The 18818-nt window shown below is 46.8% G+C and overlaps 1 protein-coding gene across 1 annotated transcript in view; it reads right to left on the bottom strand.

The window, feature by feature from the left end:
- Positions 1-9537: 9537 nt before the first annotated feature.
- Positions 9538-18818, bottom strand: part of GLG1 (golgi glycoprotein 1) — a 219585-nt gene continuing 210304 nt past the window's right edge. The window contains exons 26-27 of the mRNA XM_044986890.1: positions 13565-13728; positions 9538-12144 (exon numbers count right to left, since the gene is read on the bottom strand). Of these exons, the coding sequence (XP_044842825.1) occupies positions 12108-12144; positions 13565-13728 (201 nt within the window). The 3' untranslated portion in view covers positions 9538-12107. The remainder of the gene's footprint in view (positions 12145-13564; positions 13729-18818) is intronic.

Here is an 18818-nt window from a genome sequence, read left to right as displayed (position 1 = left end):
ACGTCGGTGCCGTCTGCAAAGACCGAGCAGTGTCGGTACCGGGGCGGCTCGGTGCCGCTGGTGCGCTGCGCGCCGAGGACGATTTCGGTGCCGCCGGGGACGGCGCGGGAGGCTGAAGTGCCACCTCCATAAGGAGCTGCTTGAGGCGAGAGTCCCGCTCCTTTCTGGTGCGCGGCTTAAACGCCGTGCAGATCGGGCACTTATCTGTCCTGTGAGATTCCCCGAGGCAGCGCAGGCAGGAGTTGTGCGGGTCGCCAACGGGCATGTGCTGCTGGCAAGCCGCACAGGGCTTAAACCCCGGTGCCTTGGGCATGAGTCCGCACCGGTTGTGGAAGAAGAGGGGCTAAACCCCCCTAATTCCCTTACTACACTATATCTAACTAAACTTATTCAACTAATCTAACAACTAAACTAAGTTAACCAACTATGTACACTGAAGAAATGGAGAAACGCTAGGGATGTGGAGGTAAGGGAGCACTCCACTGTTCCAACTGGCCGTCACGGGCGGGAAGAAGGAACTGAGGAGCGGACGGGCCGGCTGGGGTATATATCCTGCGCTATAGCGGCGCCACTCCAGGGGGCGCCCAGCCGGCCCGCCGGAGTTGCTAGGGTAAAAATGTTCCGAAGAGCCGTGCACGCGCAGCGCGCACACCTAACTGGAATGCATAGGAGCAATCACTCGAAGAACAACAAATTTTTCCGTGGCTGCACTGACACTTTTTCCTAAAACACTTTAACAACTTTAGGAAAAATAAATATGCATATATAGACATCCAAATCATTGTAATTTAGTTAGGTAGGTTTATTTTTTGCATGCTCAATAATAATGTTGTGAAAAGTGATATTTGCATGTTTGCTAATATAACTTTTCACAGCAAGCCCCAGGACAAATTAAGCCCTAGATGGTGAGATTGGAGGGGAAATCAGTGGGGCCCAAGGGGGGCTAGATGCAGGCCCAGGAAGGCAGCAGGGTCCAGGGGCAATGGGAGTGGGGGATGGAGATAGGGCTGGGGGAGGTAGCAGGGACCAGGAGCGATGGGAGTGGGTATGAGATCGGCGACCAGAGCTGGGGGTCAGTGCTTGCAGCCAGAACCCGGGCCAGGAGCTGCACAGTGGCTCAGTGCCCAGGGCCGGCCTCTGCTGCTGCATGGCCAGGGCTGGGGATTGGCACCCAGGGCCAGCACCCATGGGAGCCAGGCACCTGGGACCAGCATCAGGGGCAGGTGCCTGCTGGAGCCCGGGTTCGGCGCCCACTGCCACACGGCTGGTGCTAGGGGTTGGCAGCCAGGGCCAGGGATCCACAGCTGAGGCTGGTACCCCCTGCTGGGGATTGGCACCCAGGACCAGCACCCACTGGAGCCCAGGATGGTGCCCGATGCTGCACAGCCGGTGCTAGTGGTTGGTGTCCAGGGCTACTGCCTGGGATCAGAATGCGTGGCCAGAGCCAGGGATTGGGGTCTGCTGCTGCACAGCAGTGTGTTGGAGCCTGAAGCCCCATGGGCCTGGCCGCAGGCCGGGGTTGCGTGGCCAGAGCTGGGGGGCAGAACCTGAAACATTGCGGCTGGAGCTGGGGGGCTGGCGCCCGAAGCCCCATAGTTGGAGCCCTTTTCTGTGCAACCGGGCTCCCTAAGTCCTGCCACCCGAGCCCGCTGCCCAACCACCGCAGGGTGGAAGCCTGAGCCCCACTGGGACTCCCCACCCCCTGTAGGTTGAGAACTCACCTTGCTCCTTCAGTACTGGGCCCCACCTGTCTCCAGAGGCGGTGCAGGGTGGCACATGCAGGGGCAAGAGGAAGGGAGGGAGGGAGGGAGAGGGGCCGGTACATCCCCCTCACCCCAATCACCACCCAGCTCTGTGACCGCATTTGAGAAACACTGAGCTAGACCAGTAAAACCGCACCTGCACTAGGGCTCTTCCCAGTGTAACTTGGTTAAAAAAAATAATCAGCCCCCTAACAGACATAGCCCTGCTCGTAAAACAAGACCAGACTATGGCTCAGTCTTCAAGCCTCAGCCACCAAACCGGGGCAGGTAGGGACAGTGGATGCAGGGCTTCCTCCATCATGCCTGGAATGGCCAGGCCAGCAGGGTTCCCCCCCCAGCTGCCTTCTAGGTGGTGTGGGCACAAGCCAGCTGGCAGTGGCTTGCCCCCGAGTTCCTGCGCTAAGAATCCAGCTTTGGACAGGACACTCGGGCAGGAAGAGGAAGGAGAGGATTCCCTGCAGCTCACACCTCGTGTTCCCCTTTTCCCCTGAGGGAGCAAGATTCAGGTCTGGATCAGGAGAGCCTAGTGGGCCTCCCTGCTCTCCCCATGAAGGGGCCAGGGGCTGATCCTCTGCTCCCTTCAAAGCTCCCCAAAGGAGTTTTTCCTCCACAGCTTCCCACTTCTCCTCCTTCCCCCTGTAGAATCCGCCCCCCACATGGAGTAGAAACATGATCTAGTTCAGTCTCTGCTTCTCTTGCCTCATTCAGACAAGTGCTGGTATTGTGGGAACACCCCACGGTGATTTCCTGCTTGCTGCCAGAGAAAGGACCTGCAGTGTCACGTGTACGGTAACATGGCTCCAGTCAAGGGGTTCCTAATAGCTGAGGCCACGTGTCTGTCTCACCTTGCCTGGCTTCTAAGGAGCTGTGTATGGCAGAGAGGTGGCAGGTTTGAAGGAACTGATTTTCAATGATTCTCTCTAAGGCCTGGTCTACACGGCGGGTGGGGATATTGATCTAAGACACGTAGCTGAAGAGCTATGAGAATAGCGTAGCTGAAGTCGACGTCTCTTAGATCGATTTAGATTGACTTACTTCGTGTCCTTGCGGCGCGAGATCGACCGCTGCCGCTCCCACCTCTCGCCCTGGTGGAGTTCTGGAGTCGACGGGGAGCACGTTCAGGGATCGATGTATCACGTCTAGACGAGACACGATACATCAATCCCCAATAGATCGATCCACGGATAGTGTTGACATACCCTAAGGTAGCAGTCCTTGAGTAGGCACTCATTACTCATCTAATCCTTATGCATGCAGATAAAGCCATTAATTCAAATGAGGACCCAGGATCAGCTCCTAGTAATTCAGTGTTCACTGCTTATTTATATTAGTGTACTTTGTTTTAGTAAATCATGTTAGTATTTGGGATTTCAGATTTGATGGTCAGAATTCTGCCCTTGGATGGGAACTAGTAATAATAATAGGGCTCAGATTTTTCTGGCTGTGATAGCTGATGGATTCCTTCACCAAGTAGTTGAAGAACCAACAAGAGGGGATGCCATTTTAGATTTGGTTTTGGTGAGTAGTGAGGACCTCATAGAAGAAATGGTTGTGGGGGACAACCTTGGTTTGAGTGATCATGAGCTAATTCAGTTCAAACTAGATGAAAGGATAAACAAAAATAGATCTGGGACTAGGGTTTTTGATTTCAAAAGGGATAACTTTAAAGAATTAAGGAAACTAGTTAGGGAAGTGGATTGGACTGAAGAACTTGTGGATCTAAAGACAGAGGAGGCCTGGAATTACTTCAAGTCAAAGTTGCAGAAACTATCAGAAGCCTGCATCCCAAGAAAGGGGGAAAAAATTCATAGGCAGGAATTGTAGACCAAGCTGGATGAGCAAGCATCTCAGAGAGGTGATTAAGAAAAAGCAGAAAGCCTACAAGGAGTGGAAGATGGGCGGGATTAGCAAGGAAAGCTGCCTTATTGAGGTCAGAACATGTAGGGATAAAGTGAGAAAGGCCAAAGCCATGTAGAGTTGGACCTTGCAAAGGGAATTAAAACCAATAGTAAAAAGTTCTGTAGCCAAATAAATAAGAAAACAAAGAAAGAAAGTAGTGGGACCGCTAAACACTGAGGATGGGGTGGAGGATAAGGATAATCTAGGCATGGCCCAATATCTAAACAAATACTTTGCCTCAGTCTTTAATGAGGCTAATGAGGAGCTTAGGATAATGGCAGGATGACAAATGGGAATGAGGATATGAAGGTAGATATTACCATATCCGAGGTAGAAGCCAAACTCGAACAGCTTAATGGGACAAAATCGGAGGGCCCAGATAATCTTCATCCAAGAATATTACAGAAACTGGCACATGAAATTGCAAGCCCATTAGCAAGAATTTTTAATGAATCAGTAAACTCAGGAGTTGTACCGTACGACTGGAGAATTGCTAACATAGTTCCTATTTTTAAGAAAGGGAAAAAAAGTTATCTGAGTAACTATAGGTCTGTTAGTTTGACATCTGTAATATGTAAGGTCTTGGAAAAAATTAGACGAAGGAGAAAGTAGTTAAGGATATTGATGTCAATGGTAACTGGGACAAAATACAACATGGTTTTACAAAAGGTAGATTGTGCCAAACCAACCTGATCTCCTTCTTTGAGAAGGTAACAGATTTTTTACACAAAGGAAACGCAGTGGATATACTTAACCTCGATTTCAGTAAGGCATTTGATATGGTTCCACATGGGGAATTATTAGTTAAATTAGAAAAGATGGGGATCAATATGAAAATTGAAAGGTGGATAAGGAACTGGTTAAAGGGGAGACTACAACGGGTCATACTGAAAGGTGAACTGGAAGGAGGTTACTAGTGGAGTTCCTCAGGGATCGGTTTTGAGACCAATCTTATTTAATCTTTTTATTACTGACCTTGGCACAAAAAGCAGGAATGTGCTAATAAAGTTCGCAGATGACACAAAGCTGGGAGGTATTGCAAATACAGAGAAGGACCAGGATATCATACAGGAAGATCTGGATGACCTTGTAAACTGGAGTAATAGTAATAGGATGAAATTTAATAGTGAAAAGTACAAGGTCATGCATTTAGGGATTAATAACAAGAATTTTGGTTATAAATTGAGGACGCATCAGTTGGAAGTAACAGAGGAGGGGAAGGACCTCGGAGTATTGGTTGATCACAGGATGACTATGAGCCGCCAATGTGATATGGCCGTTAAAAAAGCTAATGCATTTTTAGGATGCATCAGGCGAGGTATTTCCGGTAAAGATAAGGAGGTGTTAGTACCATTATACAAGGCACTGGTGAGACCTCATCTGGAATATGGTGTGCAGTTCTGGTCTCCCATGTTTAAGAAGGATGAATTCAAACTGGAACAGGTTCAGAGACGGGCTACTAGGATGATCCGAGGAATGGAAGACCTGTCTTATGAAAGGAGACTGAAAGAGCTTGGCTTGTTTAGCCTAACCAAAAGAAGGCTGAAGGGGGGATATGATTGCTCTTTATAAATATATCAGAGGGATAAATATCAGGGAGGGAGAGGAATTATTTAAGCTTAGTACCAATGTGGACACAAGAACAAATGGATATAAACTGGACACTAGGAAGTTTAGACTTGAAATTAGACAAAGGTTTCTAACCATCAGAGGAGTGAAGTTCTGGAACAGCCTTCCAAGGGGAGTAGTGGGGGCAAAAGACATAGCTGGCTTCAAGACTAAGCTTGATAAGTTTATGGAGGGGATGGTATGATGGGACAGCCTAATTTTGGCAATTAATTGATCTTTGATTATTAGCAGGTAAATATGCTCAGTGGTCTGTGATGGGATGTTAGATGGGGTGGGAGCTGAGTTACTACAGAGAATTCTGGGTCTCTGGCTGGTGAGTCTTCCCCACATGCTCAGGGTTTAACTGATCGCCATATTTGGGGTCGGGAAGGAATTTTCCTCCAGGGCAGATTGGCAGAGGCCCTGAAGGTTTTTCGCCTTCCTCTGCAGCATGGGGCACGGGTCACTTGCTGGACGATTCTTTGCACCTTGAGGTCTTTAAACCACAATTTGAGGACTTCAATAGCTCAGACATAGGTTAGGGGTTTGTTACAGGAGTGAGTAGGTGAGATTCTGTGGCCTGCATTGTGCAGGTCAGACTAGATGACCATAATGGTCCCTTCAGACCTTAAGTCTATGAGAACTACACAAGTGCAGAATTTGGCCTTTGGGGAACAGACTAGTTTCAGAAGAACTAACTTGCCCTGCTCCTACCTGTGCTTCATCTGTTCTATGGACAGATAGCTTTAGGTTCCAGGTCTGTCAATCCCAATCCTATCACAACCTTGGCTTCAACACTTCAAGAAAGTCAGAAGAGCACAGTATTAAGCAGGGGCGGCTCTAGGAATTTCGCCGCCCCAAGCATGGCGGCACGCCGCGGGGGGGCGCTCTGGCCGTCGCCGGTCCCGCGGCTCCGTTGGACCTCCTGCAGACGTGCCTGCGGAGGGTTCGCTGGTCCCACGGCTCCGGTGGAGCATCCACAGGCATGCCTGCGGGAGGTCCACCGGAGCCGCGGGACCAGTAGACCCTCCGCAGGCACGCCTGCAGGAGGTCCACCGGAGCCGCCTGCCACCCTCCTGGCGACAGGCAGAGCGCCCCCCGCGGCATGCCGCCCCAAGCGCGCGCTTGGCGCGCTGGGGTCTGGAGCCGGCCCTGGTATTAAGTAGGTGGTTTTTTGGTTTAGAACGTATTTTAAAATAGCCATTTAAAAATGCCCAAATTAGTTAAGTTACCATGACTACAGTTAAGTGTCTGACTCTCAAGAGGGTAGACAGGATCCTCATGGATGTTTTTGAAGCATCAAGAGAAAAGAAATGGGGCTAAAACAGAAAAATGTCCAGAGATACTGCTGGAGAATTAGAAGACAGAAGTCTGTGGGACGAGTGTCAGTACTCCCAGGTTGTATACATAGCGTATAGCACACATGCAGCATGAACAACCAGTCTCCTGCATTCTCATTTGGTTCCCTGGAGTACAATAGACCAACTGGTCTGGGAACTTGGCTTCCCTAATTAGTGAACTGACTGCCAGTTCAAACCTACTGGGACTCTTGTGTCATAGGAGAACATGGACTGCCTGAGATGCCTTGAGTTGACAACCAACACTTTTCCGACCTACCAGTATTAGCAAACCTGCTTCCACCCCTTGTTTACAGCCTGGATCTGTGTAAATTAACTCTGTTTAGCCACAAAAAGTTACATATTCTGGTTTACCAAGAACATTGGTTCCATTGAGACATACTGCAGTTGCTGAGGTTCGCACTAGCATAACCTCTCCAAATCAAACTCAGCTAAGTGTGTATGTATGTGTAAGTAGCATGCGACTTCCCATTGCCCCTCAATGCACAATTCAATCAGCACTTATGGCATTCGGAGCTGTAGCAATTTTTGGATACCAGCAGGGGGTGGAGCGTTCGGGACTGATGTGCACAGCCCACTCTTTAGCTAAGTGAGGAGTTGATTAGTATGGAATGGTATACCACAGTATGTAAAGCACAGATGGCGGAGATGAAATCGGGGAAGCAAACAGGCAGGCATTTGATCTATTGGGAGGATCACTTTGAAAATATCTGTAAAAAAAATTGGCAGTCTCTAAAGAGAACCCCAGGAAGTGTAAGAGGCAGGAGATTAGTAATGGCCTACGAAGCCTTTCCTCTCTAGGATACCACTTCCAACTTGGCCTAGGGCAGTAAGGTCAGAATTTTTAAACTACAAACTAAGTGGCCAGATTCTGTTCAGTCTCTCTTGACAGTTGTTTGATATGCGACTCGGCTGTATGGCTATTCAGTGGTCAGTAAAACAATTTAAAAAAAAATCAAACTGAATCAGGATCAGCTTCAGAAAGTTTCACTCTGGACAAAGCTGTGGGTGAATCTCTTTTAATTCACAATTAACAAAGATAAAACAAGTAAAAACCTGCAGACTTTTTTTTTTTATTAAATTCTCCCATTTCATCTGTACAGAAAAAAAGCACATTATGTTCAGAATCTCAGTAACATCTCAAAATTACACAGCATGAACATGTAAAAAACAAGAAACTGCCAGGATTTTATACACAGAAAGGAAAACAATTTACAAAGAGTCTTGTTAATGTTACGTTAAAAAAGGACTAAGTTCAAACAGTTTTTACTGTACAGTCTATGATTTCTTGCTTGGTCTGTTTTGTACATTGTACTTGGGGAGGCTCACAATATTACCCCTGCATACTACTTAGAGACCCTTCCCTGTGCATGTGTTAACATGTCTCCCCTTATGCAAACATCCAATCTCTCCAGTGCTCTTTGCACTCTGGCATTTTGGTGACTTACCCTAGAACACAGATCTTTTGCTTTCAATCAATTACAAAATCAAAATAAACAGTTTGTTTTTGGGAACGGTCATGGCACAGGCTGCTTCTATCCAGTAAAGAAGGCAGGATGCTGCTCCCTCACCCTTACAGACAGGTTCTGCAAGTAACATTCTGCAACACATACAGTTCAAAAGAAAAGAGATCTTGGCTGTACTAGTTAGTCCTCTCCTCTCCCATTCAACTGAGCCTTTGCTGTGAATTAGAGCATACACTGTGAATGGGGCCCAACACAGTGTCTCATTATTAGGCTGAAAACCTAGGCTGGCCCATCTCCTTATCCTCAGAAGCTGGAAAGCAACAGTACATATTTGGGTCCTGCTCCTCTCCATGACACTATTGTAAAAAAACTCATTGGTTTAGTCAAATCACAAACAGTTTATAAATCTATACAGAAATATTTTAATACGGGGGGAAAGCTAGTTGACCTGTTCTGATCTGGTCTCACACTGAACTCAGAATTAACTTTGAAAACCAAAAGCTGGCAAAAGGAGTCAAACAACTACATTCTTTCTGAACTAAATAGTTCTGCATTAACAGAAATTATCCTCCAATTTAAGCACATTCACCTGAATGTGATAAACCACAGCTTACCACCTCTGGCACTGAGTTTGCATGTCACATTTTCCTCCCAGCTTCTCCCCCCTGCACCCACTGCAAAGAAAAGCAACTTCTTTGCTAACAGTTAACTGCATGTTAGAAACTGCTATCCTGCTCAGCCCTCCCCAGTATACAGTGCATCTTCACAGAGCATGCTCACAAGAGTCTCACTCAGGGCCAAGATCATCATGTTTGCATGGATCACACGTGCCAGATTCTGGAAGGAATCCTCACATGTGGACCTTGCAGAGAATTATTCTAACTTCAGTAGGGTCTTTCAGCCCTTCTGCAGCAGCAGAGGGAGAGGGACGCACGTTTCATGCGAAGCATGAGAAGGAATGCTGCTCCTGGCCTCACCCTTAATTGCAGCCACCTGCATATGAAAAGTGATTTTCTGGGAGGCAAGAAACCTCAGGGACAAAGCTAACCAAAAGGCAACAAGAAATAAAAATCAAAAGATTTGGATTTGACCCATTAGTAAACAATAAATAAGGCTATTTTGTTACAAGAACACGCAAACCACCACCACCTAGAGCTTGGCTACACTTGCACTTCAAAGCGCTGCCGCGGCAGCGCTGCCGTGGCAGCGCTTTGAAGCGCTAAGTGTAATCAAAGCACCAGCGCTGGGAGAAAACTCTCCCAGCGCTGTCCGTACTCCACTTCCCTGTGGGGAATAACGGACAGCGCTGGGAGCGCGGTTCCCAGCGCTGGGGCTTTGACTACACTGGCGCTTTGTAGCGCCGCAATTTGCAGCGCTGCAGAGGGTGTGTTTTCACACCCTGCTGCAGCGCTGCAAATTTGTAAGTGTAGCCAAGCCCCTAGTTAGCTAGAGTGAAGTACTGAGATGCACGGGCCTGGGATGCACAATCCTTCCCATGTTATCCAAACACATGATCTTGACTAGTGAGAGTAAGCTCAGAAAGTACCATTAGGCATCTGAGCAGAAGAGGAAGGCAGGGTGTAGAGGAGCACCATTCCTTACTAAGAGTTATTTCCCCCCTTGGATACTCCAGTCAAGCCATTCCCAGGAGCATCAGCTCTACAATATCTAGAACAAGCCCCCAAGAAGGAATGCTTAGCCACGGGAAAGACGGACATTTACAGTATACTCCATGGAATGGATAGCAGCCTCCCTGAACTGAAGGGTGACGGTTAAGTCAATGGAGGAGGGGAATGATGAACATTAGGGCTAAGAGTAGGGAAGTGACAAGGAGGCCTCAGATCTAGAAGCCACCTTCCACCAAGTCCCCTCTGAAATGGTTGATTCCCAAGTATTTCTAATGTTCTCATTAAATCAAAGTAAAAAGTCTCCCTAAATTCAAGAAGGCAGCAGTTCCCACTGTTCTGCACAGGCCCTTACATGCTATGATGGCTAGGATGGCATTTCTAACACACTGTATTGGAATATTTCTAGTCTCCCTAAAAAGATGCTCCTATGCCAGAGTCATTGTGTTTGGCATGGCAATATGTTAGGGGGGCCCATTTGTAAGGTGGTGAATTGGGTGTAAATCTTAATGATCGTGAAATGGCTAAAACTGTGGAAGCCAGTGACAAAGTTCTCTTTGCCCAGTCCTAACCATGTCAGTTCCCTGCAAGAAATGGGTCTCTCTTGATTTTATTTTATCCCCTTTTGTAGTTCCAACAGGACTCTTGGGCCTGTGCATTATTGCACTTCTGACCATGCCATTACAGAAGGGAACCACCCAGAAACATATGTCATGTCACACCTTCCTGCTTCATTAAACTGCTTCCCCTACTTCCCCCACTGACAGCAGCTCCATTGTCCACTTACATCTGAAACTAAGTCCCAGGATGAAATTTTGAAGGCAAACACCAGGTAGATGCTCAATGCAATATCCAGAAAGTGCAGTTGCTGCTTGGGGTTTGCTTAGTGAAGGCTTCATACCAATGTACAATCTAGTTAGCAAGAGACGCACCTGGGTACGAGGAAGGTCTCAGCAATACACAGTTGCAGGGCCGATAACTGCAGTTGGTTAAAGTAACAAGACAATACTGCATTCAAATTGAGCACACACACATACAGAGAGTGGCTAGAAGAGACCCTGCATTCCACAGAACAATGTCCGCTCTGTTCTTACCATCTACACTACACAGCTGACTAGTCTTTTGCCTTTAACATTCCTCTCCTGTCTACTGCAATGGAAAACGCAGGAAATCAAGTCTTCCCATGTCCTAACCTACTCGGATACAGAACTTCAGTTGGAAAGTCAAACAGCATTTCCCGTCTTCCCTCACCAAGATTCACAGCCAGAACCACGGCTGACAAAGCATCTACAGTATTTCACTAATTACATTTGGGATTCACCAGAAGATGCTAGTCAATGTATTTTACACCTCCTCAGTTGGGTTCTTCAAGTTAAACAGGTAGCAAATGCTCCCTCACAAATACAAAGTCTCTGGATGGCAATTCAATTTTGCCTTAGCAAAACGTAAGCAGTGCTAGGATTGCCAAAGAAGCAAGACTGTGCACTGGGGAGAATGTACAATCTTGTTCCCTCTCCTCCTGCACTTTGAATCCACCCCATCTGTCTGACCTGCTGCCCCGACAGTTACAAAGTGTTGCAATGACACTTTGAGTGAGAGGTGAAACCATGCGCTTTTGCAACTGCCACACGCACACTTGTGTGTCACCCTTTTACACTTCAAGCAAATGACGGGATCTGCCATCGCCTTCCTGGCCCTCAGCTTCATTCACTCCTGCAGAATCAGGGAAACTACACAAGTAGCATTGGGCAAGGAAGGTGGGGGAAGGAATTTAGGCTCCGTTTCTGTTCCATGGATGACTTACATGTCACCCATTTGGAACCCTACAGCACATCAGATCTCTTCTACGGAACCTACTCCACCGCCCAGGTTCTCCCATCATCTCCTGACCAGTGTGTACAGTCCCTTGCCTCTCATAGTTCGACTCCAGACACCAACCATTGTCTGTCATCACCATACTACTAAGACTGGGTCTCAAAATAGTTTATTTTCTATCTTCAAAGTGGTATGGTGAAGAGATATGTTACCAAAAACCTAACTTTGTACCCCTCTCTAGCATTTTGCAAAAGCAATCACAGTATTTTTAGAGATCAGTCTGTTTACATAGCATGATTAGAATCAGCTGGTCCACATTCAGAAATGCCTCCACCTTGTATCAGATCGATACATAACACTGGAAATTTCAGAAATTACTTAGCGGTGCAACAACAGGGAGCAGGAAAAGAAAGTTATCGATCAAGCATGAGCCTAGTTGGACAGTGTTAGGCACATGATTTATATTCCAGCACGCATAGGAGAACACATCTAACAGGTTAATAAAATATATTTATCTATATCTTACTGTACATGCCGACTCTCGTGCAACACTGCCACATTTGAACCACACACTCAACCTGTGTATCCCAGGTCCCAACCAGAGAGTGGCCTAGAGGAAATGGTAAAGAAGATGGTAAGAAGTCATCACAGCTGAAGGTGTTTCTACAAAACACCTCCCTTGAGCTAGGAAAAGGGGCTGGGAACCAAGTTCTGGAAATGTGACTAGAGCCGACGTGTGCCCATCAATTGGTGACAACAAAGCTATTCCCCTTAAAGAGCAACATGTCTGTCCTTCACCTCACACTATCAGCACTTCTCTCCTGCTTGACATTTAGGGCCAGCACCTCTGACCTACATCCCCAGATGCCAAATTCCATCTATATCAACCAGTGTTTTAGAGGTTTGAAAGTTTTACTCTATTTTTAATGCTGTAACTCAAGCCATTAAGACCCAGAAAAGCCAATGATGAATCACTGCACTAACCCAAAAATGATCCTTCTATTGAAGCAGACACTGGTATCTCAATCCTATTCAACATCACTGGGCAACATGGAGCATTGCTGATGTATCATCATGACCATCTTTGACTAGCGAATTCGGGGGCGGGGGGGGCAGGGTGTGTCTTAGCTTGGCAACTGAGGGGCGAAATAAAGGAGTGACAAAATTCAACTGCATTGCCTTTGACGAATGAAGGTTAACAGGCTAGTTAATCAGGGTATGTACAATGCAGCTGTCAATGCATTACACTTCTATGCCTAACCTCCACACCCTTTCCCATGCCTAATAAAGTCTATGCTATACAGCTCAAATGGCGTATCAGACCACTGGAGTTTTTGATCCTGGCCAGTATTTTATTTTATCCTGTGAGTGGCAGAGGAAAACGGGAATTCGAGGGCATCATCTTTTCAAACAAAAAACCCACAGTAACAAAACCAGGACATTCGGAGGATGACTGAGCTGACTGACATCCTTAGCAGTCTGAAACTATGCCCGGAAGATGCTTGGAATAGGATGAGCAAGATGTCCAAAACAAGGCCAACTGCGGTGAGTGATGCTACTTACCCTCTAATTTCCTACCTCAATTTTACCCAGCCAAAGAGCGTGAATACATCACAGGAAGAAACACTGCCTAACTCATGAGTGGTACTTATATATTTTTCTTCCTTTAAAAATTTACTTTAAAATTTACTGCTTGAGCTGCAGGTCATGTCAGTCTGATTTGGTGATGGCAGGTCCAACGATACAATAAAGAGACTTGTCTACAGGCAGGTAACAGGAGTCTGCTAACAAAAGGGTAACACAAGCTGCTGGCTGGGCTGCCAATGTTGCACACCGACTCTTTCATAGGACGGTGAAGATGCCACGGATGAGATCCAAGATGGGAAAACTGAGCCGACACCTGCTGCTGTTCTAATTCTTTTTTTTATTCTCCTCTCCCAAGAGGGGGTGGGTGGGCAGACTATACAGAGGAGGGCTGTACAAACTGGGCACTGGGCAGGCATTTCTTCAGCAGGCAATCCAGGCTCTACCTGTCCTTGAGCTCTCGTGTCACCCGCTTGGTGATGCGTCCACACAGGAGGCCAATCAGGAAGAGTACACAGATGCCGACTGTGATAACAGACAAGATGTAGTTCTTGGACGGAGAAGTCATCACTTGCATAGCAAGGTCAGAAAAGCCTTCTGCTGGGGCAACCTAGGGGGCGAGGCAGGAAACATAATTAACAGGACTTCAGTTTCCACATCAGTCTTTACAGAGAAACTAACAACATGTAGAACGATGCTATTTTACGAGATAGATAAGGACACTTGTAAATTCCCCATTTGCCTCCTGTAAGCAGCCTGCATGCCCTCTTTTTATAACTGAACTTTCCCTGGGACACAATTACATAACACACACGAACTGGGATACATCAACAGGCTAGTAGGAGATGGATTCCATCAACTGGGACACAAAGCTCTAAAGCTCCTAACTGCCCCAAAGACATCCCAGCTCCTCCTGTAGCTCTCTCCAGCGTCCTGCCTTTCCGTTCACATCAGTTCATATCACCCCTCACACCCTCATAGCTCTTCCTCTGTTGGTACCCTTTGCTCTGCCTGTGAACTAGTCCCGAGGGGTACTGAGAGCAATTTGATTTCAGTGTTATTAGGCAAGTAACCCAGATGCTGAGAAAAGAGTTGAATAAATAAATAAAGGGTCCTTGTGATGGGGTGGACTAGGCCCAGAGGACTCCTGCTGGAGGCCTGAGGGTCCTGCCACTCTCATTCCAGATAAGGAGCAATGAAGAAGTCCTCCAAGCAGGCTAGAGTGGCTGGAAGGGAAGCAGCCAATCAGGGCCCAGGAGGACCCTATAAAAAGGAGCTAGAGAGCCAGACCAGAGACAGTGCAGTTCCTTGCTAGAGCTGGAGGAGCATGAATGGTGTGGCTGGCTGAGGGAACTGCAGCACAACAGACAGACCAGTGCTAGTAGGGACCAGGGGAGCATGGAAGAGCTACTGGGTCTGAGCTTAGAAGAGCTCTGAGCTAAGGGTAGGACATCAGTGAACACTGGGGCCCGGAGCAGTGGGCTGGCCCAGATTTCCCTCCTCCCCGCTCCCCCAGATGCCACTGGGGAAGGGCCTACAATTGAACATCAGTAAACCCCCAGAAGGGGATTGAACTGTCAGGAGGACCAGCTGAAGTCTGGGGCCAAAACAGACTATGAGGGCAATACCACTGCCTCAAGGGTGGAAGGCCTCAGGGTACAGTCTGATGGCAGGGCTGAGACAGGTTTAAAGACTGCGGACACACCCACCCAGAGGGGGTGCTCACAAGAGGTAGGTTCTGACCCCATTACAGTCCTCTTTTCCATTTTCATAGAATCATAGAATATCAGGGTTGGAAGAGACCTCAGGAGGTATCTAGTCCAACCCCCTGAATTACAGTCAAAACTTTGTTCTTCACTTGGTTTGGTGTGCGTGGGACTGACTGCAGTCTGACATACACAATACATGCACAATACGCAACATCTGGGCACAGCAAGATCAGAATGGAACAAAACAGCAGCCTGAACTCTACATTACCACCTTATTTATTAACTGAACCCTGTTTTGTATTTATTAAACCATCTGATCTGTGATTTGAAAGCAGAACGACTGTCCTTTCCCACTGTTCTGCTTGACAGAGGCATAAACACAGTTGATTGCATTCACTCAGTCACTTCACAGGACTGGGGCATGTCTGTTCTTTAGCCTTCCCATGGTTGGAAGCACAATCCCCACCTTGCTCTCCTGCCAATTCCTTCACAAGACACTAACGGTCTGAATTGATAGCTGCTTTCAACTACCTGAAAGGGGGTTCCAAAGAGGATGGATCTAGACTGTTCTCAGTGGTAGAAGATGACAGAACAAGGAGTAATGGTCTCAAGTTGCAGAGGGGGAGGTTTAGGTTGGATATTAGGAAAAACTTTTTCACTAGTAGGGTGGTGAAGAACTGGAATGGGTTACCTAGGGAGGTAGTGGAATCTCCTTCCTTAGAGGTTTTTAAGGTCAGGCTTGACAAAGCCCTGGCTGGGATGATTTAGTTGGGTTTGGTCCTGCTTTGAGCAGGGGGTTGGACTAGATGACCTCCTGAGGTCCCTTCCAACCCTGAGATTCTATGAATCACAAGAACCGTGTGTCAGTCTCTGAACATGGGTTCCCAAACTGGGGGCTGTGAAACAGACCCGGGTGGTCCGCCATCGCAATTGCATTCTCTACTCAAGCTCTCAGTAAATCTAACTCCACATGACTCATAAGTAAAAAATATATGAGTAACATTTGGAGCTGTGTATGTTGGAGAGAGTACAAGAAAAACTATTTTAAAAAAATACGTCAAGTTTAATTTTCGAGTACAACGGTGTGTTTCACTGCAACATACATACAGTCTGCCATTTACAAGCAGTATTTCAATCTGACATGGACTGATTTATTTTTCGAAAACGAGAAGGGTGCACTGATGGAGAAGATAATGAAAGCCCCAGACCATCTACAGCTACACAAAATGAGCCAGCCAAAAAAATAAATTAAGTGGTAGGAAAATAAGATGACACACACACAAAGTTTGGATTCTCCTTTACTGGATCAGAGGAGTACCCATTGCTTCAGCATGTTATAATATAACGTATTTTATATTTTTATTTACAATATTTTATTCTTTTCTAATTAGTAGAGAGGAAGAGTGAGTCTTTACTTACATAGCACAGAAATTCAGAATTTACACTAAAAAACTGAACACAATATAGTGTTCAAAGTTGGACAATTACTTTGTTTTAAAAACAAACAATGTGTAAGAATTTTGTGGTGTTGCTTATTGTTCAGTTTTATACATTGTACATTTATACATTGTGTTTTCCCTGTTTGAACACATTTTGCTCTCAATATTTTTTTAAATTGTAGTTTTACTAAAACTGCTTGGTTTCAAAGATCTTGAGGCATTCTTTGAGTGCATATTGCTATGAATTTCTATCATTACAATTATTTACATTAAAATGAAAAGAAAACATGTATATTTTTTATTTCCAGTGTTATAGTTTATATGTTTCTGGAAAGCGTAGGGGACAATTTCCTGGTGCAAGTGCTGGAGGAACCAACTAGGGGAAAAGCTCTTCTTGACCTGCTGCTCACAAACAGGGAAGAAATAGTAGAGGAAGCAATAGTGGATGGGAACCTGGGAGGCAGTGACCATGAGATGGTCGAGTTCAGGATCCTGACACAAGGAAGAAAGGAGAGCAGTAGAACAGAGACCCTGGACTTCAGAAAAGCAGACTTCGACTCCCTCAGGGAACTGATGGGCAAGGTCCCCTGGGAGAATAACATGACGGGGAAAGGAGTTGAGGAAAGCTGGCTGTATTTTAAAGAATCCTTATTGAGGTTGCAGGAACAAACCATCCCGATGTGTAGGAAGAAAAGTAAATATGGCAGGCGACCAGCTTGGCTTAACAATGAAATCCTTGCTCGTCTTAAACACAAAAGAACCGCTTACAAGAAGTGGAAGATTGGACAAATAACCAGGGAGGAGTATAAAAGTATTGCTCAGGCATGCAGGAGTGAAATTAGGAAGGCCAAATCACACTTGGAGTTGCAGCTAGCCGGAGATGTTAGGAGTAACAAAAAGGGTTTCTTCAGGTATGTTAGCAACAAGAAGAAAGTCAAGGAAAGTGTGGGCCCCTTGCTGAATGAGGGAGGGAACCTAGTGACAGAGGATGTGGAGAAAGCTAGTGTACTCAATGCTTTTTTTTGCCTCTGTCTTCACAGACAAGGTCAGCTCCCAGACAGCTGCACTCTGCAGCACGGTATGGGGAGGAGGTGACCAGCTCTCTGTGGAGAAAGTAGTAGTTCGGGGCTATTTAGGAAAGCTGGACGAGCACAAGTCCATGGGGCCGGATGCGCTGCATCCGAGGGTGCTAAAGGAGTTGGCCGATGAGATTGCAGAGCCATTAGCCATTATCTTTGAAAAATCATGGCGATCGGGGGAAGTCCCGGATGACTGGAAAAAGGCTAATGTAGTGCCCATCTTTAAAAAAGGGAAGAAGGAAGATCCAGGGAACTACAGGCCAGTCAGTCTCACCTCAGTCCCTGGAAAAATCATGGAACAGGTCCTCAAGGAATCAATTCTGAACCACTTAAAGGAGGGGAAAGTGATCAGGAACAGTCAGCATGGATTCACCAAGGGCAAGTCATGCCTGACTAACTTAACTGCCTTCTATGATGAGATAACCGGCTCTGTGGATGAGGGGAAAGCAGTGGATGTGCTATTTCTGGACTTTAGCAAAGCTTTTGATACAGTCTCCCACAGTATTCTTGCCAGCAAGTTAAAGAAGTATGGGCTGGATGAATGGACGGTAAGGTGGATAGACAACTGGCTAGATGGTCGGGCTCAACGGGTAGTGATCAATGGTTCCATGTCTAGTTGGCAGCCGGTATCAAGTGGAGTGCCCCAAGGGTCGGTGCTGGGGCCGGTTTTATTCAATATCTTCATTAACGATCTGGAGGATGGTGTGGACTGCACCCTTAGCAAGTTTGCAGATGACACTAAACTGGGAGGAGTGGTTGATACGCTGAAGGGTAGGGATAGGATACAGAGGGACCTAGACAAATTAGAGGACAGGACCAAAAGAAATATGATGAGGTTCAACAAGGACAAGTGCAGAGTCCTGCACTTAGGACGGAAGAATCCCATGCACTGCTACAGACTAGGGACCGAATGGCTGGGCAGCAGTTCTGCAGAAAGGGACCTAGGGGTTACAGTGGACGAAAAGCTGAATATGAGTCAACAGTGTGCCCTTGTTGCCAAGAAGGCTAATGGCATTTTGGGTTGTATAAGTAGGGGCATTTCCAGCAGATCGAGGGATGTGATCATTCCCCTCTATTCAGCACTGGTGAGGCCTCATTTGGAGTACTGTGTCCAGTTTTGGGCCCCACACTACAAGAAGGATGTGGATAAATTGGAGAGAGTCCAGCGGAGGGCAACAAAAATGATTAGGGGGCTGGAGCACATGACTTACGAGGAGAGGCTGAGGGAACTGAGATTGTTTAGCCTGCAGAAGAGAAGAATGAGGGGGGATTTGATAGCTGCTTTCAACTACCTGAAAGGGGGTTCCAAAGAGGATGGATCTAGACTGTTCTCAGTGGTAGAAGATGACAGAACAAGGAGTAATGGTCTCAAGTTGCAGAGGGGGAGGTTTAGGTTGGACATTAGGAAAAACTTTTTCACTAGTAGGGTGGTGAAGCACTGGAATGGGTTACCTAGAGAGATGGTGGAATCTC

The sequence above is a fragment of the Mauremys mutica genome, chromosome 14 (genome assembly GCF_020497125.1).
Source record: "Mauremys mutica isolate MM-2020 ecotype Southern chromosome 14, ASM2049712v1, whole genome shotgun sequence".
NCBI lineage: Eukaryota > Metazoa > Chordata > Testudines > Geoemydidae > Mauremys > Mauremys mutica.
This window is presented reverse-complemented; position numbering and strand designations above follow the sequence as displayed.